Raw genomic sequence first — 21,040 nt, 5'->3', positions numbered from 1 at the left:
TATATACACACACACATACACACACAAATTATACCTGCAATTCCTCAATGAGTTTTATTGTTTACCTTGCCTTTATGATTTTATTTTTAATTTCATTTTTCTATTAATTCTAGTTAGTTTACTTCCAGTCTCTGATTTCTTTCATTCCCCGACAACCTTATGTTATTAGGCATATTTTTGCTTGCCCTTTTTGTTGCATCTTCAACTATTTACCCTAAAGCAAAACTTTTTCAATAACAATGAAAAAAGACAAAAAAAAATAAAAATTTTATACAAATCTTTTTTTTTCTTTTAACTGCTACCCCACATCTCTCTTATACCATATTTTAAAAGTTAGTAGTCTGTCCCCACTTTCTCCATTTCTCCATATATTTACAAGTGGGTCTTTTACTTCCTCTGGCTTAATCTCCTAGAATTGTTTCCCAGAGTTCAGAGATTTTTTAGCAAAAATGCTCTTCTAATGGATGAATCCAATGGACCTTTGGTAATCAGCATTCTTCTCAACATCTCTGATGGCTTTGATCACGTAAGATTTTATTCTCTTTCCTGAAATTAACAGCTTCCTTGGCTTCTGAGTTTCAAAAGTGACCTGTTTTTCTTACTCACCTTATTTTTTATCCTTTGCTGCTGGTCCCAGATATGAAATCTATTATCAGCCTTCAAATATGTATTATCTATCAAAATTATTTTAGAGATCTTGACCCAGAAAACCCTCCTTTGCAATGCCTGCCCTAAATTCCTAAGCAGGTTTCATGGCATTTTGGGGGTACCTTTATTTTATTGGAAACTTAATCATATTATATTTTGTCTGTTTTTATATAAGATTTGAGTTTCTTAAATGTGTAGAATTATTGTTGGAACATCCTTGAAACCCTGGGACATAATGGGACAAAACAAGTGTAGGTATAATGACTAGATCCAGTCAGCCACACAGCTTTGCTTTATAGTGGTTTTGCTGGCCATTCTTTCTGCTGTTCCCTCATTCTTTCTTAGCATAATCCTCTGTCTTCAACATTTCTTCTTCCTTCTCTTTTGCAGGGAATTGTCAGATCATGTCTTCAATCTCACCCCTTTAATTAGATCATTTATTTGTCTAATAAAATCTTTGATTTCCACTCCCTCTTGTTTATAATTCTCACACATGTCCCATGCACAATTTTTGGAACAATTTTCTTGGAGACTTCTTTCTTGCATTACTTACTCAATTTTCAAGCATATCTTCATAGTTTTAAAGAGCTGGGAAGCTGACACTCTTCCTCAAGATCTTCTGCTTTTTCCTGTTTTGTATAGACCGGCTTGTCTTTGCAAGACATGAAGTCATTTATCATCCTAGACAGAAAAATAGAAAGCTCAGACACCTCAGGTCACTAAATATCTTCATATTATACTTTTGCATCCCAAGATGAAATCATGGTTCTGTTGACTCTCCAGGGAAATTTTATGAACACTTAGGGGACCAGCTGGCTTCCTGAAGCAGTTTAGTCTTTTTGACCAAATAGTCTTTCGACTGTAGGGTTTCTCCTTCCTCTCTGTGCCTCTTTATCACCTGGAGAGATTTTAGAAATGATTGATATCCAGTTCCACCCTGAATGCTGATTCACTGCGTTTAAGTTGAGGCCAGATATTTGCATTGTGTTTTCTCAAAAGTACTCTGGATGATTCTGAGGCACATCTAGGTTTAGGAATCACCACTTAAACCACTCTGCTTCAGAGTATCAGTCATTAACAAAGTGACAGTTACATATACAATGCAAACTCATTCTCTCTGTCACACAGTCAACACATTGCTTACATTTCTGGTTTAGTCAATATATCTGGACTATGTAAATAATATGAATTTCTGTGTCATAACTTATGCCATAAAACCTATCTTCTCAATAGACCCAACCCAATGATGAAGGATAATGTGTAAATACTTTTCTGTCTCCTGAACTATCTGCCTATTTACCTGTCTATCTAAATCTACATGTGTGATTTATTACTGGAATTAAAGCTTAATTCTTGCATTAATGGGTTCTCTTTCAGAATTCAGAATTCTGTACCAATTTGGTTCACATTACAAACTTAGTTTGCCACAAGATTTTATTTATTTAAATTTATCAAAATAGAGTTTAAGAGGTAGTAATGTAATGTTTATATTGTATGTAGAGCTCTAATGGGATATTTTTAAGTGTAGATAAAAATGATAGATGGAGTATTTTATGACCCATTGTGTGATATTCTTTATTTTAGATTTTTATTATGAATCACCTTCCACTCATTTAGATATTATTTTAACTGAAAAAGCTTTTTATAAAAAGGAAATATTAATGGATCTAAGCATTTGCTAGTATATATATTGATCTTAGTATTTTAAAATTACAACATTTTCCTTCCATCGTTAAATGTAATATGTAACCTACAATAATTCATGGGGATCAATATATTCACAGTTAAAATAGGGTATGGAATCAAGAAAATAAAATGCACAGATTCAGGGCTTCCCTGGTGACGCAGTGGTTAAGAATCTGCCCGCCAAAGCAGGGGATATGGGTTCGAGCCCTGGTCCAGGAAGATCCCACATGCCACAGAGCAACTAAGCACTTGCGCCACAACTACTGAGCCTGTGCTCTAGAGCCCGTGAGCCACAACTACTGAGCCTGCATGCTGCAACTACTGAAGCCTGCATGCCTAGAGCCCGTGCTCCACAACAAAGAGAAGCCACCACAATGAGAAGCCTGCACACTGCAACCAAGAGTAGCCCCTGCTCGCCACAAATAGAGAAAGCCTGCGTGCAGCAATGAAAACCCAATGCAGACAAAAATAAATAAATAAAATAAGTTTTTAAAAAATGCACAGATTCACAGTAGTTATTACATAATGCATAATAGCAAAATAATTATTTTATTTTTGACATTTTTCATTGCAAACATAGACTACCACCTGTCTCTGCTATTCTATAATTACTTTTGGTAGAAGTAGCATTTAAGCACAGATTCTGAGATTTCCACCTTTGTTCAAACATCACCCTCTTTTCTATTTTTATATCAAGATGGAACATTATCTCTCATAATTTCTTATTTCTCTTTGTCAACTTATTAGCATAATTTATGTATTTCTGTATTCATTTTGAACTTTCTCCTTGCATTAGTGGACTGATTCTAAAAGATTTGAGAATCATTAAAATAGAATTAAAAATAACATATGACCCTCCTTTCTCTTTTTATATGTTTTTCTTAACCCACTGCTATGTCTTGAAGTGATAATATGTATTCCTGACCCTTGGCATCCTTTCCTAAATTCAACATTGTCATTAACATTTTATTGTTCGGTAGTATTTGCTGAGTATCTTCTGTGTGCAGAACAGTATAGTTTTAGGAGACTGTCACTGGTCTTACTTCTGAGGTGAGACCAAACATAAAACAATTCACAGAGAGTCTGCAGTCAGTTGGGAGTAATAAATAGAAAAAAAAAAGAAAATATGCACACATAAGATAAAGCATGGGAAATACAAACTGATTTCTATGTTTATTAAGAAATAAGGTAAAATATCACAATCATACTACTGTAAAGCAATATGATAATTATTAGTGAAATAAGGAAAATGTTTCTAGAGATTTAGTTGTCAGTAAATTTTGGCCCATGGTGTGCATGCTGTTTGTACTAGAAATACTTTGTAATTGTTTTAAAATCTGCAGTCCAATTCAGTGAAACATTATAAAGAAGAGAATGTGCTTTAAATGTTTTCCCTTTGTAAGTTTGATTTTGAATTAAATTAAAAAGATTTTATAAAGACTGTATACTCCAAGTATGTACATGGAGGGAGAGGTACTGGGTTAGAAATACGAACAAGACAATATTCCTGGCCAATCTTCTATATGAGACAAAATAAAAGGAAGATTTGTGGAACCATGTGTTTGTCTTTAGTAAAACCAATTTATAAATTTGGGGAAATGTCACAATTCTTCTTAGCTTTCCCATTAATAACTTACCATATGTAGATAATCCTTAACATTTTAAAAATTCTACTGGTGCCAGTTGTGATTAGTGATTTCTACCAATAGTATTCAAGTTCTAAAAGTACTAAAAAGGTTCTTTACCTTTCTCACTACTCTGGCAACATTAGTTTTATACTTTATATTAGAAAGAACCAGTCTGAGTTATAGGTGCAAAAATCTGTACATTTATGCCACTTTCAAATCATACAAGAGCTTAATGAATACAACTACAACTATTGCCAAGAATAATCTCCAACAAATATTACAGAACCTTTTTATATTGTTTTCCCAAAATATTATGTTTACATAGCTCTGACAATGTATGGCATTAATTTGTTCCCTTAATGAGCCTAAAATATTTTTGTTTTATTTTGTAGTTATGATAACCTTTAAATTCCGTATATATTAAGTTATTATATCCAGCCAACATTAGTAACATAGTAAATTGTGATGTCCAATTGTGTAAAGATCTGCACCACACTTTAATTACAACTTAAAGACTGTACCTGATGTTACTTTTTTGAGCAAATTGTGAATAGTCATAGTAAAAGCACATACAATTAAAAATTTTGGTTTATTTTGAATTCCCTGGTTCAGGAATTTTTTGTCTATTATTTCAATACTACACTTACACTTTCAAGGTCAATAGGTAATATATTTAAGATGAATGAAGTAAGAAATATATTCTGATTTCCTAGCACTACATCTAAATTCCTGTTTATCAGCTGTACCTTTAATAGTTTGTCAACTGCCAGAACACTCAGTTTTAAACCATTTGCCTTATGGACAAAGTATTTAAAAGTGAAATCTTCTTACAGTGGATTAGCTCTATATTTATTGCTCTCCAAAATCACTGACCCTTGTTTTTATAAGGAGTCTATTTGTGGAAAACATATTTGAAGTGAAGACTACAGAATAGAAAAATGGTGAATGCGTAGAAGTAACATATCAGATTTACATGTGTGTGTTAGTGACATTGATGTTTTCTTATTTCTGTTTCAGAAAGGGAATTTTCAGTTTTTCCATAATAAAATCTAAGCTCTAGGTATTGCCTCAGAAAATACAGAGTTAACCAAATAGATTTCAACATGTTATATTAACTGTTTTCTATTGAATTAGTTGTCAGTCGACCTTAATGTATGTAATTTATGTATTTTTTAAATAAGATTATTTACAATCTTATACCTTAGTGACATTCAGAATCTTTTCTTTTGCAGCCGTTTCGTAGAGTGACGTTTTCTGTTGTGAGTCAGCCCCAGGACCCACATCAGGGGTCACTGCAGAGTTGCTATGACAGCGGGCTGGAGGAGTCAGAAACACCAAGCAGTAAGAGTTCATCAGGGCCAAGGCTGGGTGCCCTTCCACTCCCAGAGGACAACTATGAAAGGACCACGCCGGATGGCAGTGTTGGTGAGGCAGAGCATATGGAAAATGGTAGGGGCAAACACAACATCACACACATAATCACGCTAGGGAGCCGTAATAAGTAGACTTGCGAAGGTCAGTCTAAAACCAAAATAAAATAGCTGACACTAAACCTGGTTTATTTGAAATAATCAATATTTGCTAAAAGTACAGAAATGCCAAATAAAGGAACATAACTCTATAGATAAAATTCACCAAACTTGAACCATCATTTTAAAGCAACCTGTCAGAAATGAACACATTTACAAATAAATCAGAGTAGTACCTGTTATGGAAAAGACTAAACTAGTCCATAATACCTAAACAATAGACGCTAAGAAAGGTCTTTTGTGATTGTTTTTTTCTATTCATTTTTGTCATGCAACTATTTCTTCAATTAAAATCATCCAGTCTTGGTAAAAGGAAATGACAGTAAACACACCTTGCTGGATTCTTTCTTCTCCTAGGGATTTAGAAAAATATTTTCAGACCTCTCCTTTTCAAGTGATAACTGAAGTGGAGTCAAAGAAGGAGAACAGTATTATCTTATTCTCCAAAATATATTGTAAATGCTATTAGAACTCCCCTCTTATTTAATTATAAGTTTTTTTTTTCTCATTTCTGTGCAAGGGAAAGGGAGGAAAGAAGATTATAGCACTCTATATTCTTATCCTTTTGTGAGATGGTTCTCATATTATCACAATTGGCCTTATGTACACTTTCCTTTAAGTTATAAAGTTAGATAGCAAGTAGTGCTTATGAAACTTTCCACATTTGTTTATGTTACCAAAGACAATTAGGTGATTTATATTTTGGATTTCAGGTTATAAGTAAATGCCTGAAGAATAAATTTATGTCAAATAATGGAATGGTAAAGTTCTTGCTAACTTTATTATCTCATATATAAAAATAGATTTGGTTATATGCAGGGAAAGGAAGGGGAATCATACACATTTTTATTTCTAGTGAAACCCTGAAGTGAATTTTGTCTTTCATCATTCCATCCCCCAAGTGAAGTAAGACACTCTAAATTTTTGTTATATGCCAGTTTCTTTAGTGATGATATGCAAATAGAATATATTAGAGCAGGAGAAAGTCTGATCTTTTTTTCTGGACATTTACCTATGAAAATTAAAACCCAACATTAAAGAATAATACATCATAAATGACCTTAAGTGAAATTGTTGTTAAATTAAATCATGTTAAATAATTAGTTTTCCACACTGTTATCTGGTTGAGCAGATATGATATTAAGCAGGGTCTGATGATTGACAACCTTCTTGATTAATTAGCCAGAGATTAAATACATTTTGCCTTGTGACTATAAAGTCATGCTTACCTGTGTGTATGGCGCTGTGTGCTTATGTGGATGGGAGTTTGATATGGTTTTTAAGAATTCACATTTTTTTTTAGTATTTTTTTAAATAAGCATAAAAATTTTGGTATGAATTGCAATGCAGATGAATGTATATTTAAGGCAAATAGGTTTAAAATGCTTTGCACGCAAGTAAAAATTAAATTAAAAATACTGTAATAATGTTTTGTATACACCCCACCCCCACCCCACAGGAAGGCAGGATTAATTTACTTTAAGGGCATTAGTATATCTGCATTACCTTTTGATGATATCATGTAATGTTATTTGTGTTTTAAAAAGTACTTGTCTCACTATAAACAACATAAAGTACAATTAAATCTTTATTTTTTGGGTGTCAACTATCATTGGCATTATAATCATGTTTTAATGTTATTTCTGTTTTTTGAGTTTGAGGATTCAGTGCCATTAAAATAAGAAAGAAATAATTAATAATAAACATAATTATATAAGACAAACACATAGCAGTTACTTTTTAGGAAACATACATGTCATGGAAAACATAACTGGTGAGCTTGTTGAGAGGCTAGAAAGTTTACTGACAAGCATTTCCCAAGGAAGACTTTTAGTTATTTTTTATAACCATGTTTTCAGTCTTGTCAACGGCCAAGGAACACAATAATGTAACTGAGTTTTCCTGATTTTACGTGACTGACACTTGAAATTCAGTGTTTGTGTAACCATTTGTCATCTGCTAGCTGTAATTCATGTTAGCCCTGATCTATAGGTAATGACACAGGAGATGTGATTCATTTTGGGTGATCCAAATGTAGCAGTTGACATTTGAGTAAGAGTTTTGTTGGGTTCAGGTTTTCAGACTATTATCTAGCAGTAAAGTGCAATTGTATGCTTGAATTCTGGTAGTTTCATCTTCAATATTGATGGAGCATTCTGGAATAAATAGAATTGGAGTTGAAGCCTGTCAAATATTCATTTGTCACATTTAATTGGAATCCAGGTAATCTGCAGTGTTTTGCTTGGTTAGGTTTTAATCAGGATTTGTATTGGATTTTCCATGAAAATACCATTTTGGATGCTGCCCTATTTCCTAATTATTATTACCTCAAACATTTTTCTTGAATTTTAACCTATGTGAAACAATGCAGTTTTAACTAAACTTTTTGGATTAACTTTCCTCGTAAAATTTAGAAGATAAATTCCAGTGCAATAATTTTATAATATTCTAATATTATGATGCAAACTGGGTATAGATTGGGATAGCTAATGATAAAAATAAATTGTCACAGATGCTGTAGTAAGGAAATAACCAAAATACAAGAAAATTTAATTACATAGGCAGTGAAATGCACTTACGTTTTACAAAAGCTTTTATTTCTGCCTTCTATACTTTAGCATAATAAAATTTTATTAAGAGCTTATGGGTTAATTCTCTTTATAACGAGTTTTACCCTATATTGCAACCCACATTAGTGCCAAATGATAAAAGGGGCTTTATTTTCTTATTAGCTTAGGTAAAAGAATACAGTGTAAGAATAAACATAATTTCTTGAAACTAGAATCTATTAATTAATGTGAGACTCACGATTCTGATCATTTCAAATCTGGGGTACTTATATCCCATGGGTCTCTGGAAAGGAACAATGGAAATTATATATTAAAAATACTTTTTAAAAAACCCTCATGGATTATGCATTTATTAATGAAAAAAATCACTAACATTTTTTCTTTTCCTTTAATTAATATCAGTAGCATGATTACTTCAAGTTGATCCTTTGATAAAATTGGGGAAATTGGTTATTTGTTATTTTATTAAAATACATTTAATGGTATTACATATTTTAAAATATGGAGTACATGGTAGGGAGTTAAGTAATGATAAAATACTTTATCATTAATGATATTTTAATGATAAAATAAATTAATAATTTAAGTGAAAACCAAATATTAGGCTTAAAAACACCACCACATTAAGGATAACCATTGACTATGCAAGAGCTTGCCCTTGTCTTAACTATGCAGCAGGCTTCAGAGTTTGTCTTGGAATGGTGTTTATGAGTTTCTTTAAGTCTATTGTAAGTTTTTATTTTGACGCCTGCCTTCATGCCATAGTCTACTTATTCTTCCAGAAGTCCCCCTGAATCATATTTGCAGAGCTAGTTTGTTTTACTGTATATCACTTGATCATATAATATGTTTAACAACTCAAATATGGAAAACACCCCACTTGACCTCTAAACCCAATTTTCATTTAGGATTGGGTAGGTCACTTACTCCTTTTGGGTCTGTTTCTATCATCTATAAGCAATTAACTAAATTAACTCGAAAACCATATGCAGATCCAATAAGCTGCAATTATTTTCTCACATCCAATTTTTCTTACAAAGTTTATTCTCCTGAATAGAAAGAGAACTTTGGATCTCTCAGTGAGATGGTGAGTGAATTTGATAACATGCAGTAATATGGGCAAAGCAGAAGTAATTCTAGGGCCTTCTACACAACTTATATAACACACATGCATTCTAATAGTAGATAATGAATGTATTACATAAATCAAAGAAATGAATCGGGTCAAAGGGTGTGATTTCTGTCCAGGTAGGTGGAAAGGTTGGTCCAACAGCAGGTCAGTATGGGAGACAGTTTTGGAGCCTCCCCAAATTACACTGTGCAAGAGAGGCAATTTTAGGTCTGATCCGGCTTTGGATACAGTGCCCTCAAAACCATTAATTATGACTAAGTTATCTCACAATTGAATAAGCACATTTACTTTCTTACCTCACAGCGTAAACTTTGGCCAGAGTTAAGAGTGAACAAAAGGTACAAAACAGTATGTATTTTTCCTCTAGGTAAACTTACAACTAGTATAACATATAAATAAATTAAAATAAGAAAATAGCAGTTGATCCATAAGGCAGGTTTTAAAAAGTTAAATGGTCAGAAATTTGGCCATTTTAACTGCCTAATTAATTTTATGCTTTTAATTTTCTCAGACATTTAAAATATAATTTTGATTTTTATATGCTAATATTTTTCAATTTCACACTTCCTACTTTCTTATTTCTTCAAACCTATGTAAATTAGGCTTAACTGTTTTATTCATTCCCCTCACTACACATGCTTTAGTGTTTAGAGCACATTGTTCTTGAGGGTTGAAACATGGTTCATTCCGCTGGGAAGTCTTTACGTATCTGCCATGGACTTTCACATTGCTTTCAGAAGTAAATAACAGTATATTTGAAATATCATTTGGAAATGAAATATCATTTTTATATGACCAAGGGTAATTAGAAAATACACTAAACTCATATCCTTGTGTGGGATAAAGGACCCTCTACTTTCTGCTTTTCTTTTACATACCCAATTTTCAGTAGTCATCTGTAAGGTACTATCATCTGGTTATCGTTGGTTTGTGCTGTTTTCATTTAGATTGAATTAACACTGTCTCTTCCAGCTTTTCAAAGATGCTCATATACTTGTTAATGGCATACTCATAATACCCCCAAAACAAATGCCCTGCAAATTTTTTTCTGTAGGAAGAGACATATACCTTGGAAAGATTCATTTTCATGGTTCTGCATTTCACTGTGTCTAGTTACCAGCGTCTGACTGCATTTTTTTACTCTTCTAGCCATCTGTAAAATGGCTCTGTACCTCCCAAGTATTCCCCCAAGTCCACACCCCCCTACACACTTCTGGAGGGCCTTATTTACTACTACTTCTTCATAGTGATTATGGATAGTGATAATAGAGATTATCTCTGAGTCTCAACTAATCAAGATGTGTGCTACAGCAGTTTTCTAGCTTTCCAGTAAAATGAGCAGCACAATCTAAAAGAATCTAAAGAAGACATTGTCCTGTAGAAGAAGAGGTAATGTAGTAGACAGAATGTACTGGCTTAAGAAACAGGCTTGAAATCTAAGGACATTGGGTTAAATCCTGATTTCTCCTCTTACTAGCAGTGTAATTTTCTGACTTCTCTTAGCCCCACTTAATAATAAATCATAGGATTGTGGAAGACACTAAGTGAGATAATAGCACGTAGTAAGTTATAAATAAATAGTAAAAGAGTAGCAATAAGTTTACTATATTAGTTGATGATAAAATTATTTACTACTATTATTTAAATAGTAATAATAAAAAAAATTGTGATTATTGTTAACTTTAGGTAGATTTGACATGACATGATGGCGTAATTATGAAAACATCATAAAATGTTTAGTTTCACAAAGATAGCATTCTAAAATGACTGGTAAGGATGATATTCTCACCTTGAATAGTTCCCAGTCAATTTCTCATTTTTGTGGGATACCAAGGAGTGACACCCAGTGACATTTAAACATATCAAGGAACTAAAAAGAGAGGAGAGAAAGATTCTATCCTGAGGTATCAAATCAACCCAACTCTTCCTGCGCTCTGTCATTTAAGGTGAGGAGAAGTCATTATCTCCCTGTATTCTCTTCTTTTTTAATGTTTTTACATTTTATACCCAGTTTTCCAGTTGAATGCATTATTCTTCAGGTGTATATTTCCCTTTGAACTGCCGCAAAGTATTCACACTGACAGAGAAAACGAGCTGAAAAAAGTGTCCTATTAGTATGCTTACCGAACTCTTAGCCCTTTCTTTTTAATCTCAGTATTAATAATTAACACTGATAAAATGTGTGGCCATATTATCCTTTTTATTCTAATTTAGTCCTTTAAAACTAGATCACTCTGCTGAACCCTTATGACATTTGAGGAGGGAATAAGCTCTCATCAAATCTCAAAGTGACTTTGGAGGTCAGTTAGGGGGTTTGTTGCCTCCAGACTCTCAAAGCATTTGCTTATCTGAATTTCAGCACACTTATTAGATAATGAATTCTATGTTAAGTTCCTTATTTAGTCAAGGTATTATCCCCATACTTGCATTCTTCTTTGCTTATACATTGTATATACTTTTGTTTTTCCTCTGATTTTGTTCTAGAGTTATATATAAAAAACTTGATGTTGCTGAAACATGGTAACACTCAAGCATCTTCTTTGTGATTTAAGGAACTCTGGAACTAACTTAAAGTGTAGTTAGCACTAAACCTCAGAGGTTAGCCCACTTATTGAGAAACTGTTTCATCTCAGTATTCCTCTTTTAGGTTAAAACACTCACTGTTGTTACTTTTCCTATTGCAGGTATTATTATTTTTTGTAAGAAAAGCATTCTCTTAAGCAAAACAGAGTAATATCCTCCCTGTCCCTTGATAATGGGGTAATTATATAGTGACAAAACTGTGGTTATTCATTTTGATTCAACAAACGTGTGGAAAATAAAACTTGGCCAAGGTTTTCTGAGGAAGTAGAAGTGAACGAGAAAGAGTCTCTGCCTTCATGGTGGAAGTCCTTTGGTTAGGAAGATACAACCTTGATTTCAGTAATTTCACTATAACATGAAAAGGAGAAAGCTCACCAGAGAAGTTCAGAGTGGTATGAAGCACAGAGAATGGAGAGGAAGATTATTCAGATGAAACAATTATAAATGCACTTCCTGAAATCTTTCCATTTTATAAGCAATAGCTTGGGCTGGAAGAAGGTCTTGAAATGTTATCTGAATCATAGCCTCTCTTTTTACCTACGCATCTTCTACATGATTTAAAAATAAGTACTATATTGACCTGGAAGCTTCATGTCAAGTTAAATGAAGTTAAATTATTTGTTTGTTTTACTTTTCTAATCAAGTTATTTCTTTTGTTTTTCTTGGTGCTAAACATAATTAGTTCCAAAACTCCAGAATTTATCATTGATAAAATTGTCAGCATATGGTAAATCCAGGTCTCATCTACAGAACAGATTATTTTTATGTCTCTTTTCTCTCCCTGCTCATAAATATGGACAATTACTAAAAATACATGTGCTTTAAATAAGGCTTTTCAAACTTAATAAGAGCCTGTAAATATTTTTTTTAAGTTCTTGTGATTTCTTTTTAGAAGACAAATTGTATTACTCAAATCAGACGATTAGATTGGAGTAGACTGGATTAGATTAGGTTTATTTTTTGAAAAACCAATTCATTCCTTTTGTTGTGGTTGCAAATTGTTTTTGTAATTGTTGTCTCAAGATTCGAGTTAAATATTTGGGTATTTGTCTTTATGTCACATTCCCTTTCTATCTGAAATATAGACAACAGATTGCCTTATTTTTAAATCTTGTTTCTGATAAATTTTACTTAATTTATGCAGGTGTATATTTTTTTGACATCAGTCTCGTTATCTTGTATGCCTTCTCATTACTGTACAGAAAGTGTAAGTTTATTACAAAATAAAAAAAAATATTTGAAACACATGAAAATTTAAATGCCTCCTTTAAAACAGATTTTCAGCTGCTAAAATGTGATAGTCACAAAGGAAACTAAGTTTTGATACTGTATATTTAAAAGAAATCTGCAATGAGTGCTATAAAATATTTTGGTAATAAAAAGATAGAACAGCATCCTATTGTTTAAAAATAATCTACTCATTCATTTCTATTGTAAAATGTATCTTCTATGATTTTATTTCTGCTCTGAAATGCTTAACATTTCCAACGATGAGGTCATTGGGGGACCCACATATGATCTGAGAGTGGTGTGCTACTCTGAGGTTGCATTCCTGTGAACCATAGTTCCCTATACTGAATTGTGCACATTGTTTCTTTTCAGTATGAGGTTTTATTTCACCAACCCAGCATTTGTATCAAAAGGTCATCACAGCCATAGATTAAATTTTATACAATGAACAGGGAATTTGGAATATTATGAGAATTCATGAAGTTCAATAACCATTTGTTGAGCATTTACTCTATGCAAATTCCCACGAAGGATCCAAAGGTGAATGAGACTTTCTCTCTGCCTTCTAAGTGTTAGTTATTGTGATGGAGAATGACATGTACAGAATTAGATGTTTAAAAGTAAAGGCGTGAGAGGCTCTAGGTTTAGAGACTAAAGGTTACCAGAACCAGAATAGGATATGAGTTGGGCATGTGAAAAACCCTAGCCAAACTTTGAAGGGTGGGTGACTAGGATTTGGTAAGCAGAAAAATGGGTAAGGTTATAGAGAATAGTGAGTGATACCAAGGATACCAATGGTGGGAAGACAGAGATGCTGTTTGCCAACTTGGGAAAAATGGAAGGAATAGCATCTTTCCAGGAGAACGAACCTGATTAAGACATGTCAGATTTAGTGTACCTTTGAAAAATTCAGGTGATATCTAGCAGGCTATTAAAATGTATATTAGAAACTTGGGAGTAGCAGAAATACAGCATTAGGAGCCATTGGCACCATGATGATTATGAAACTTGGAGAATAGATGTGACCTTCAATTAAACATATGACACTAGAGAAGAGAGAGATTGTACCCAACACAGAATCTGAAAAAAATACTGAAATATAAGAGAATACTGAAATAAGCTTCAGAGAAGGATATTTTAAAATTAAAAAGTAAAACCAAACAAAGCGTGGCAGGCTAAGGAGAAATTTAGAATTAGGGTTATACATAGATGTTCAAAAAAATTGTTGAATTTAGTTGTATGGACTAGGAACCCTGTGTTGCCAATAGAGATTCAACAGAAGTGAGACAATTGAGAAAGAAGAAAACCAGGAGATATAATGTAAGAACACACTTGAAATTTTTTCCAAAGGTCAGCAAGTCCATTATAATGTCATTGTCAGAGGCAGGGGCATGGTTGCACCCCTTGACATCAATCTTAATAAATTTCTAAACAACTCATACTTTATGTTATGTTCAGGATTTTTTGTTGCTCTTTCTACAAAATTTTCTGAAAGTACAACAGAGTCTGAAATTTCTGTATAATAGCTTTTGCTATCTTTCCTTGAGATATAATAATTACTCTTTTAAGTGAGTTTTGGCCTCTCATGTAACTTCTATGTTTTATTTTATAGTAGGTCATCATTTGTCCATCTCACGGGCTTGGAATTAAAATAGTATGTGACTAATTGCATTTTTGGTGAGATCCAATAATTGATATCAAACATTTTTAGTTATCATCAAACATTTTAATTTTGTGATTATAAGATTCCTGACACTGTAATAGTGCTATCAGTTGTTAGTAATATTATGCAAATAGATATGCTTCAAAACAGAAAACAATGAAATAGAATTTGCAGGATAAATAAATTCAAATTGTAAAGGACTATCCAGTTCCAGTCACAGAAGTGCAAGGTCAAAGATGCTTACCACAGCTTGTGCACCATGCAAGGGAAGAATTGCCTCCAAATGTGTTATGTGTGGAGACTTACTAATGATGATTTGCGAGGCAGATGTCACTTTTGATGTTGTTTTTATCTAAGAAAGGACAGCTATCAATGTCACATAAATGTATTCTCCTTTCTCTGTATTCATTGTTGCTTAGTAGGAATTATAAGTAGGTAGTACCTTGATAAAACTAGTCTTCCAGCCCAAGATAAGCTAAATAATTGCTACGTAATAATTTCCAAACAAAACTTCAACTCCTATTTAATCATGCATATGTTTATTTGGTTCATCAAAAACCTCTAGAAATGTGCATCCTTTCCAGTTACTGAGTGGCCTCTACGCGGTACCTGAATTATTTTTTCTAGATCCAAATATCAGTTTCATCAGTGTGCAGAACTGTACAGAGCCAAAACAAATTCTAAACATTATTATAAGACCTTGGTGTTAAACTGGAATATTAGTTTACTACATTTTGAACAGGAGAATATCCCATTCCATAAATAGGAAAGTCCCTGCTTCTTCTCCAAGGCAATATTCTTTATCTCTAAGGAGACCCAAGGAAAATCAGTGTACCTCTTAAAAGATTGCCTGGCGAGGATGAAATCAGAAGAGGAACTCTTCATCCAGACCCAGTGAGGCGGATAAGGTCTGCTGTAACATGTCTACCGTTGGCCGAGATCCTCTCCTGAAAACAGATTGCTTTGGCGCCCTAGATTCAGGGACTCTTTTAGTACTAGGCAGCAGCTGCAATTCTGTGTCTCTAACTCATGTTTGTTGTTTTTTTTGTTGTTGTTTGTTTGTTTTCTCTTCTCTTTAAGGTTATCTCTTAAGGAAAAAAATTTTTTAAAAATATGTAAATGATTTTCTCAATATCAGCTTTAGGCATGATTAAATGGCCAGACTTTGTTTCCCTCCTTGCTTCTGGTCCATTCTGTAAGATGTCTCTGCATTAGCTAAACATTCAATTAATTATCCATCAATTTCATTGTTTACTGGGTTACTCTTAAGTAATACCTGACTCTCAAAATACTGTGTCAATCAGAAACATCTAGACTGATATGTAATTTTCTTTTTTTTTCTTTTTGCGGTATGCGGGCCTCTCACTGTTGTGGCCTCTCCCGTTGCGGAGCACAGGCTCCGGACGCGCAGGCCCAGCGGCCATGGCTCACGGGCCCAGCCGCTCCGCGGCATATGGGATCCTCCCAGACCGGGGCACGAACCCGTATCCCCTGCATCGGCAGGCGGACTCTCAACCACTGCGCCACCAGGGAGGCCCTGATATGTAATTTTCAAAATCATTATTTATATAGTCATAATTTCTCAGATAATTTTCACCTAAAATGAACTCATTTTTCAATTAAACAAGTATTTGAGAAAATTGAATTTAGGGCCCAGTCCTTATCCTTTCCCTTCACTTTGGTTGAGGCAATGTGAATCATACATCATCTTTAAACAGGTGATTGGAAAGCAACATGTGCACACAGAACCATATTTTATCTGAGTTTTTTTTTTTTTTACCCTTAAGCTTACTGCCCTTTACTTAGTGTGATCAATTGTATTCAGCCTTCACTAGTTCTTTGAGAATTCAATTTTAAGAGGCACTTTTAGTTTCCTGGACAACATTGGTTCATCTCTTTTTCCCAGAATTAATGAAGATCTAAAATCTAATTCTTGCCTATTTCAGCCCCAGACTGTTTTTTATCCTCTTTTGTGAAATCAAACCCACATGCTTTTCCTTTGCAGTCTATGTCTGAGTATTATCTATGTCCCCAGAATGAAGTAGCTATTAAATTAGTTATATCAATTGTCCATGGGTTTAGAGGTCCCCATGTGTGTTTTTCTTAAGTAACCACATTTTATTTCAGGGCACAAAGTACAAGACTTCTGACTTGATTACTTAGCCTCTGGTCTTTATGTTTTAGTTTTTGAAAATAGCAGGGAAAATGCATTACTCTTCTTTACCCTAATGAAAAGTTCTGAGCTCCTCTGACAGTCATTTCATTTCTGAAGGAGGATTAAATGAACGTCCCCCACATTGACTCTGAGATTTTATTTTTTTTCTTTATTTTATCCTTCTAATAATCTTGCTCCTTTGCCTCTCCCAACCTCACCATCCCATGCACATTTTCTCCCTTCTAATACCTTATCTAGGTCATTTTGAGGGTCAAGTAATTCATTTTCTCTACCAAAAGTCATTATGTTTGAGTCATTTCAGACTATCAAGTTTCTATACTCCTTTGAGGATACTTTTTGGAATAGTCTGTTCTATAAGTTTTCAGTTTTAAAAAGTCCTTCTTAAACCTAACTTAATTCTGCTGTGTTGTGGTATATAATACAATATGTACATTTGCAAGGAATTGATACCAGAAGTTTGGGTCCTAGTTCAACCTCCATCACATTTTCGAGAAGGGAACCTAGATCAGTTCACATAATATCTCACTCGCTTATAAAATGAAGACAATAATTATAATAATTATTGCCCTTTCTTAAAGAGTTATCGTCAAGTTATACCTGAACATATATTTTTAGATAGTTAGCATTTAATAAAATTCTATCAGATAACTACTTTACTATGCTAATTTTTTTAAAGATACCTTAAATTTTTTTTCTGGTTCTGTAGTTCTTATTTTTTTTCCAGATTAAATCAGACCCACGATGTTTATGATATTTTTAAATGCATAGTTGTTTTCTTGCTTACAAAAGTGTTCACTGGTCTCGCATATATTTTGCCATTAAGGTAAGTTGTTTCCTGGCCCCTTTTGAATTCCTTATCGGTTTCCAAGGCTAAGAACACATGGCTCTCTAACCATTGTGAACAAGTGCCAGTGTTTATAGCAAATATAATAAAAGTCATAGACAGAGAAAACATATTAATAGTTTCACATTTATTTTCTGCAGCTAAATGGCTTCTGTCTTTAAGAGGCCTGCATATATTTTCCTGGATTTATTGTTAACGAGTAGTAAATGACAAAAAACAGTAACTCACAGAGATATTCATCAAATAATTATTAAAGATCATTCAGTGCCCAGTAGCCAAGTGGTTCCTAAAAGACTGAGATTACAGCCAACTCTCAAAAATTCATGGCAGTAAGAAAAGCCTCGTAAAGATGACTGCTAATCACAGAGTGCGGATAGACTCCGCCAATTAGGCACCAATTCATAACACTTATTCACATCTCCTCTTAAACTACTAATTAAGCCAAATACATTTAAATGTAGAAATCAACTTTTATCAGTTATAGGAGATAATTTTCAGATCACTGTATGAAACACCCCAGTTACAATACAATTCAAATATAAAGGGCTGAAGGGAATTTAAATGAACCAAGTCATCATGAAGTATCTCTAATGTCAGAGACAAATGAATTATAGATTCATTCATGCCCTCTAACACTTACACACACAAAGAGTGAAGCACCAGAAAAGAGCAACATAACATAAAGAGGACAATCTATCTATCAAAAAAGGCTTACTAGAATGATGAAATAGTATCTTTATTAAGTATCTAAAAATAAATGATAAAAGGGTAAGGAAAAATTGAAATAATAAATGAATACCTTTACAGTATATTAATGATAACCTGAGGGTTCTACATATCCGTTTGCTTCATAGAATCACTATGAAGAAGGTAATATTATCTGCATTTTATAAACGATGTAACTGAGAAAAAGAGAAGTAAAATTATGGTTTATACTTGATAATACTAGGTGCTCAACTTAATAACCGTTAGTATTTATTATTCTTGCTTTGTTGCTATCAGCTCCAAAGAGCTATATTTATGTTACTACATTCAAAGCTCAGGAAAGCCTATGAAAGCCATTATAATTATTTCTATTTTAAAAATATCTTTAAGTAGGAAAAATTTAGCTTTCATTTTATATATAACAGAAGCATTAATGTATTATGCAGTTTTGAGCAAATCACTGATCTTGTTGTCTCATTATCTGAGGCAACCAGTAATCCATTCCCTTTTTTAGGGTTATTAAGGGAATTCCCCTTTTTATTTGCATGTGCTATAAAACAATGCATTTTTGTAATTTTGTGTAAAGCAGTTATTTTGTGTCATCATCAAGAAATACTCTACATTGTGGGCTGACATAAATGATGATACTTGGGACCATAAGTGCAATAGATGTGTTCATATCACAACAATTAAGAACATGCTAATTATTTTTTCCCTTCAGAATACTAAGATAATAGATTCAATATAATGAGCTGCTTAAAGAAATATTATATGCCCCAAAATAGGGTAAGAATTAATACCAGGTGCTTTATTCACTGATTAAACTATACAGTTTTATTCCTTATGCCTATATTTCATTGGTAGTTCATTCTACACATGCACACACATGCATACACGCACACACACCTTCATTGCATCCTTCTGCCAAGGTAGGGAAGGTGCTTCACTGAAAAGGATAATGTATGTGTATGAGAAAATACAGCACTAAGAGCCTGCTTCTGGAGTTGGTCCCATGACTCCCAAAGATTGTGGAAACAGAGCAATTAACTTTTTAATTATGCAAACCGTTCAGTAAAGCATGTATTAAAAAGATACTTAGGGGCTTCCCTGGTGGCGCAGTGGTTGAGAGTCCGCCTGCCAATGCAGGGGTCGCGGGTTTGTGCCCTGGTACGGGAAGATCCCACATGCCGAGGAGCGGCTGGGACCGTGAGCCATGGCCGCTGAGCCTGTGCGTCCGGAGCCTGTGCTCCGCAACGGGAGAGGCCACAACAGTGAGAGGCCCGTGTACCGCAAATATATATATATATATATATATATATATATATATATATATATATATATACTTAAAGTTTATTTAATACTTTTAATGTCTCAATAATGTTGAAAATTTCAAAATAAGAAAAAAAAAAACAAGCAAATTTATAAACTCTTAGAGATTTTTCTTTCAAATGTTCCCCTTTGTAGGATATAGCAAAAACACTTATTTACCCATATCACTAATTTCAGAACTACTAGACTGTGTTAAATAATAGAATTTTTATAGTATATGATTGAATTAGAAAATATCTTAGCTATTTCAGGACTGGGACACATATTTTTAACTGCAACATAAGCCCCATGCCTCTCTGGGGAATATTTATTTTAATTATGCCTATCAGCTGATATAAATTATTGAATTTGCTCAAACTTGCTTAAGAAAAAGAAGCTTCCTTAGATACAGTAACGAATGAAAATAAATTGAAAAGTAATTTCAAAACCACTGGCATAAACAAGTAAAAGCACATATATATCATCTGCACAAAAGATTTTCCAAGTCCTTTATTCTCAAGTATTATATCTTATTAAATTTTTAGTAGTCAGGAGAAGATATGCCTTACAAATATAGATTGATAACTCAATCGGTGCTAATAGTTAAGCTATTGTAATTTGGTTTTCATACTGAAGTAAGAATATTGCTTTTTTATTTGAAATGGAATCATTTCATGTATTTAGGAACATGCAGAAAAGATAATGCATATTTCAGTGTGGGATTAAGTGAGAATATCTGTTTTCACTGAGAAGCTGGCATATTTAGTTTGCTAATAATTGACCTAGTCGTCAAGCAACCAAAAGCTCCCATCTGCCCCTGCTGCTCATTTGTATCTATTGTGTATATTTTAGCTTCAGTGCTAAGGCCTTCATTTCCTTCCATAGGAAGAAGATAGGGCATTTCTGAAGTGCTTAAGACAGTTCTCTTTCCTCAATAGGGGAGGAAAAAAACTGAAAATATAATATAACTACATGGAGAGATGCCTACCTCTGAGCTCTTTTCATTTTAGCAGCTTCAGAAATATTGGTACACATTATTGCTCAGACACACATTTTTTTCTAAACAAAGGTTACTGCCATCGATTCCAAAGAGAAAAAGTATCCATTATAATATTTTTTGCACTTCATTTAGCTAGCATCCTTATTGATTGGACTTTGCGAACTATCTACTTGTACCTGATGTGCCTTCCTAGACAATACTGAGGACAAATATTTTATTTGATGGCAAAACATTTAGAGAATTTGACTTATCAGTTGCTGTATATTTTGGATATTCATTCTGAAATTTATGAGCAAATTTTAAGAAGACTCAGTATTGCTCACCTGGGAAACACACAC

General features: G+C 33.4%; 1 protein-coding gene across 8 annotated transcripts in view; it reads left to right on the top strand.

Annotated features, from left to right (window-relative positions):
* The window catches only part of PCDH7 (protocadherin 7), a 423,700-nt gene that overhangs the window by 196,542 nt on the left and 206,118 nt on the right, over positions 1 to 21,040 (top strand). For 7 of the 8 annotated variants that reach the window (XM_060111291.1, XM_060111283.1, XM_060111308.1 and 4 more), the window contains exon 2: positions 5,195 to 5,411. In XM_060111291.1, coding sequence (XP_059967274.1) covers positions 5,195 to 5,411 — 217 coding nt within the window. The remainder of the gene's footprint in view (positions 1 to 5,194; positions 5,412 to 21,040) is intronic. The other variant, XM_060111300.1, reaches the window with a different exon arrangement.

This window comes from Mesoplodon densirostris, chromosome 1 (assembly GCF_025265405.1).
Source record: "Mesoplodon densirostris isolate mMesDen1 chromosome 1, mMesDen1 primary haplotype, whole genome shotgun sequence".
NCBI lineage: Eukaryota > Metazoa > Chordata > Mammalia > Artiodactyla > Ziphiidae > Mesoplodon > Mesoplodon densirostris.
The sequence above is the reverse complement of the archived record's forward strand: the minus strand, read 5'-3'. Positions and strand labels throughout refer to the sequence as shown.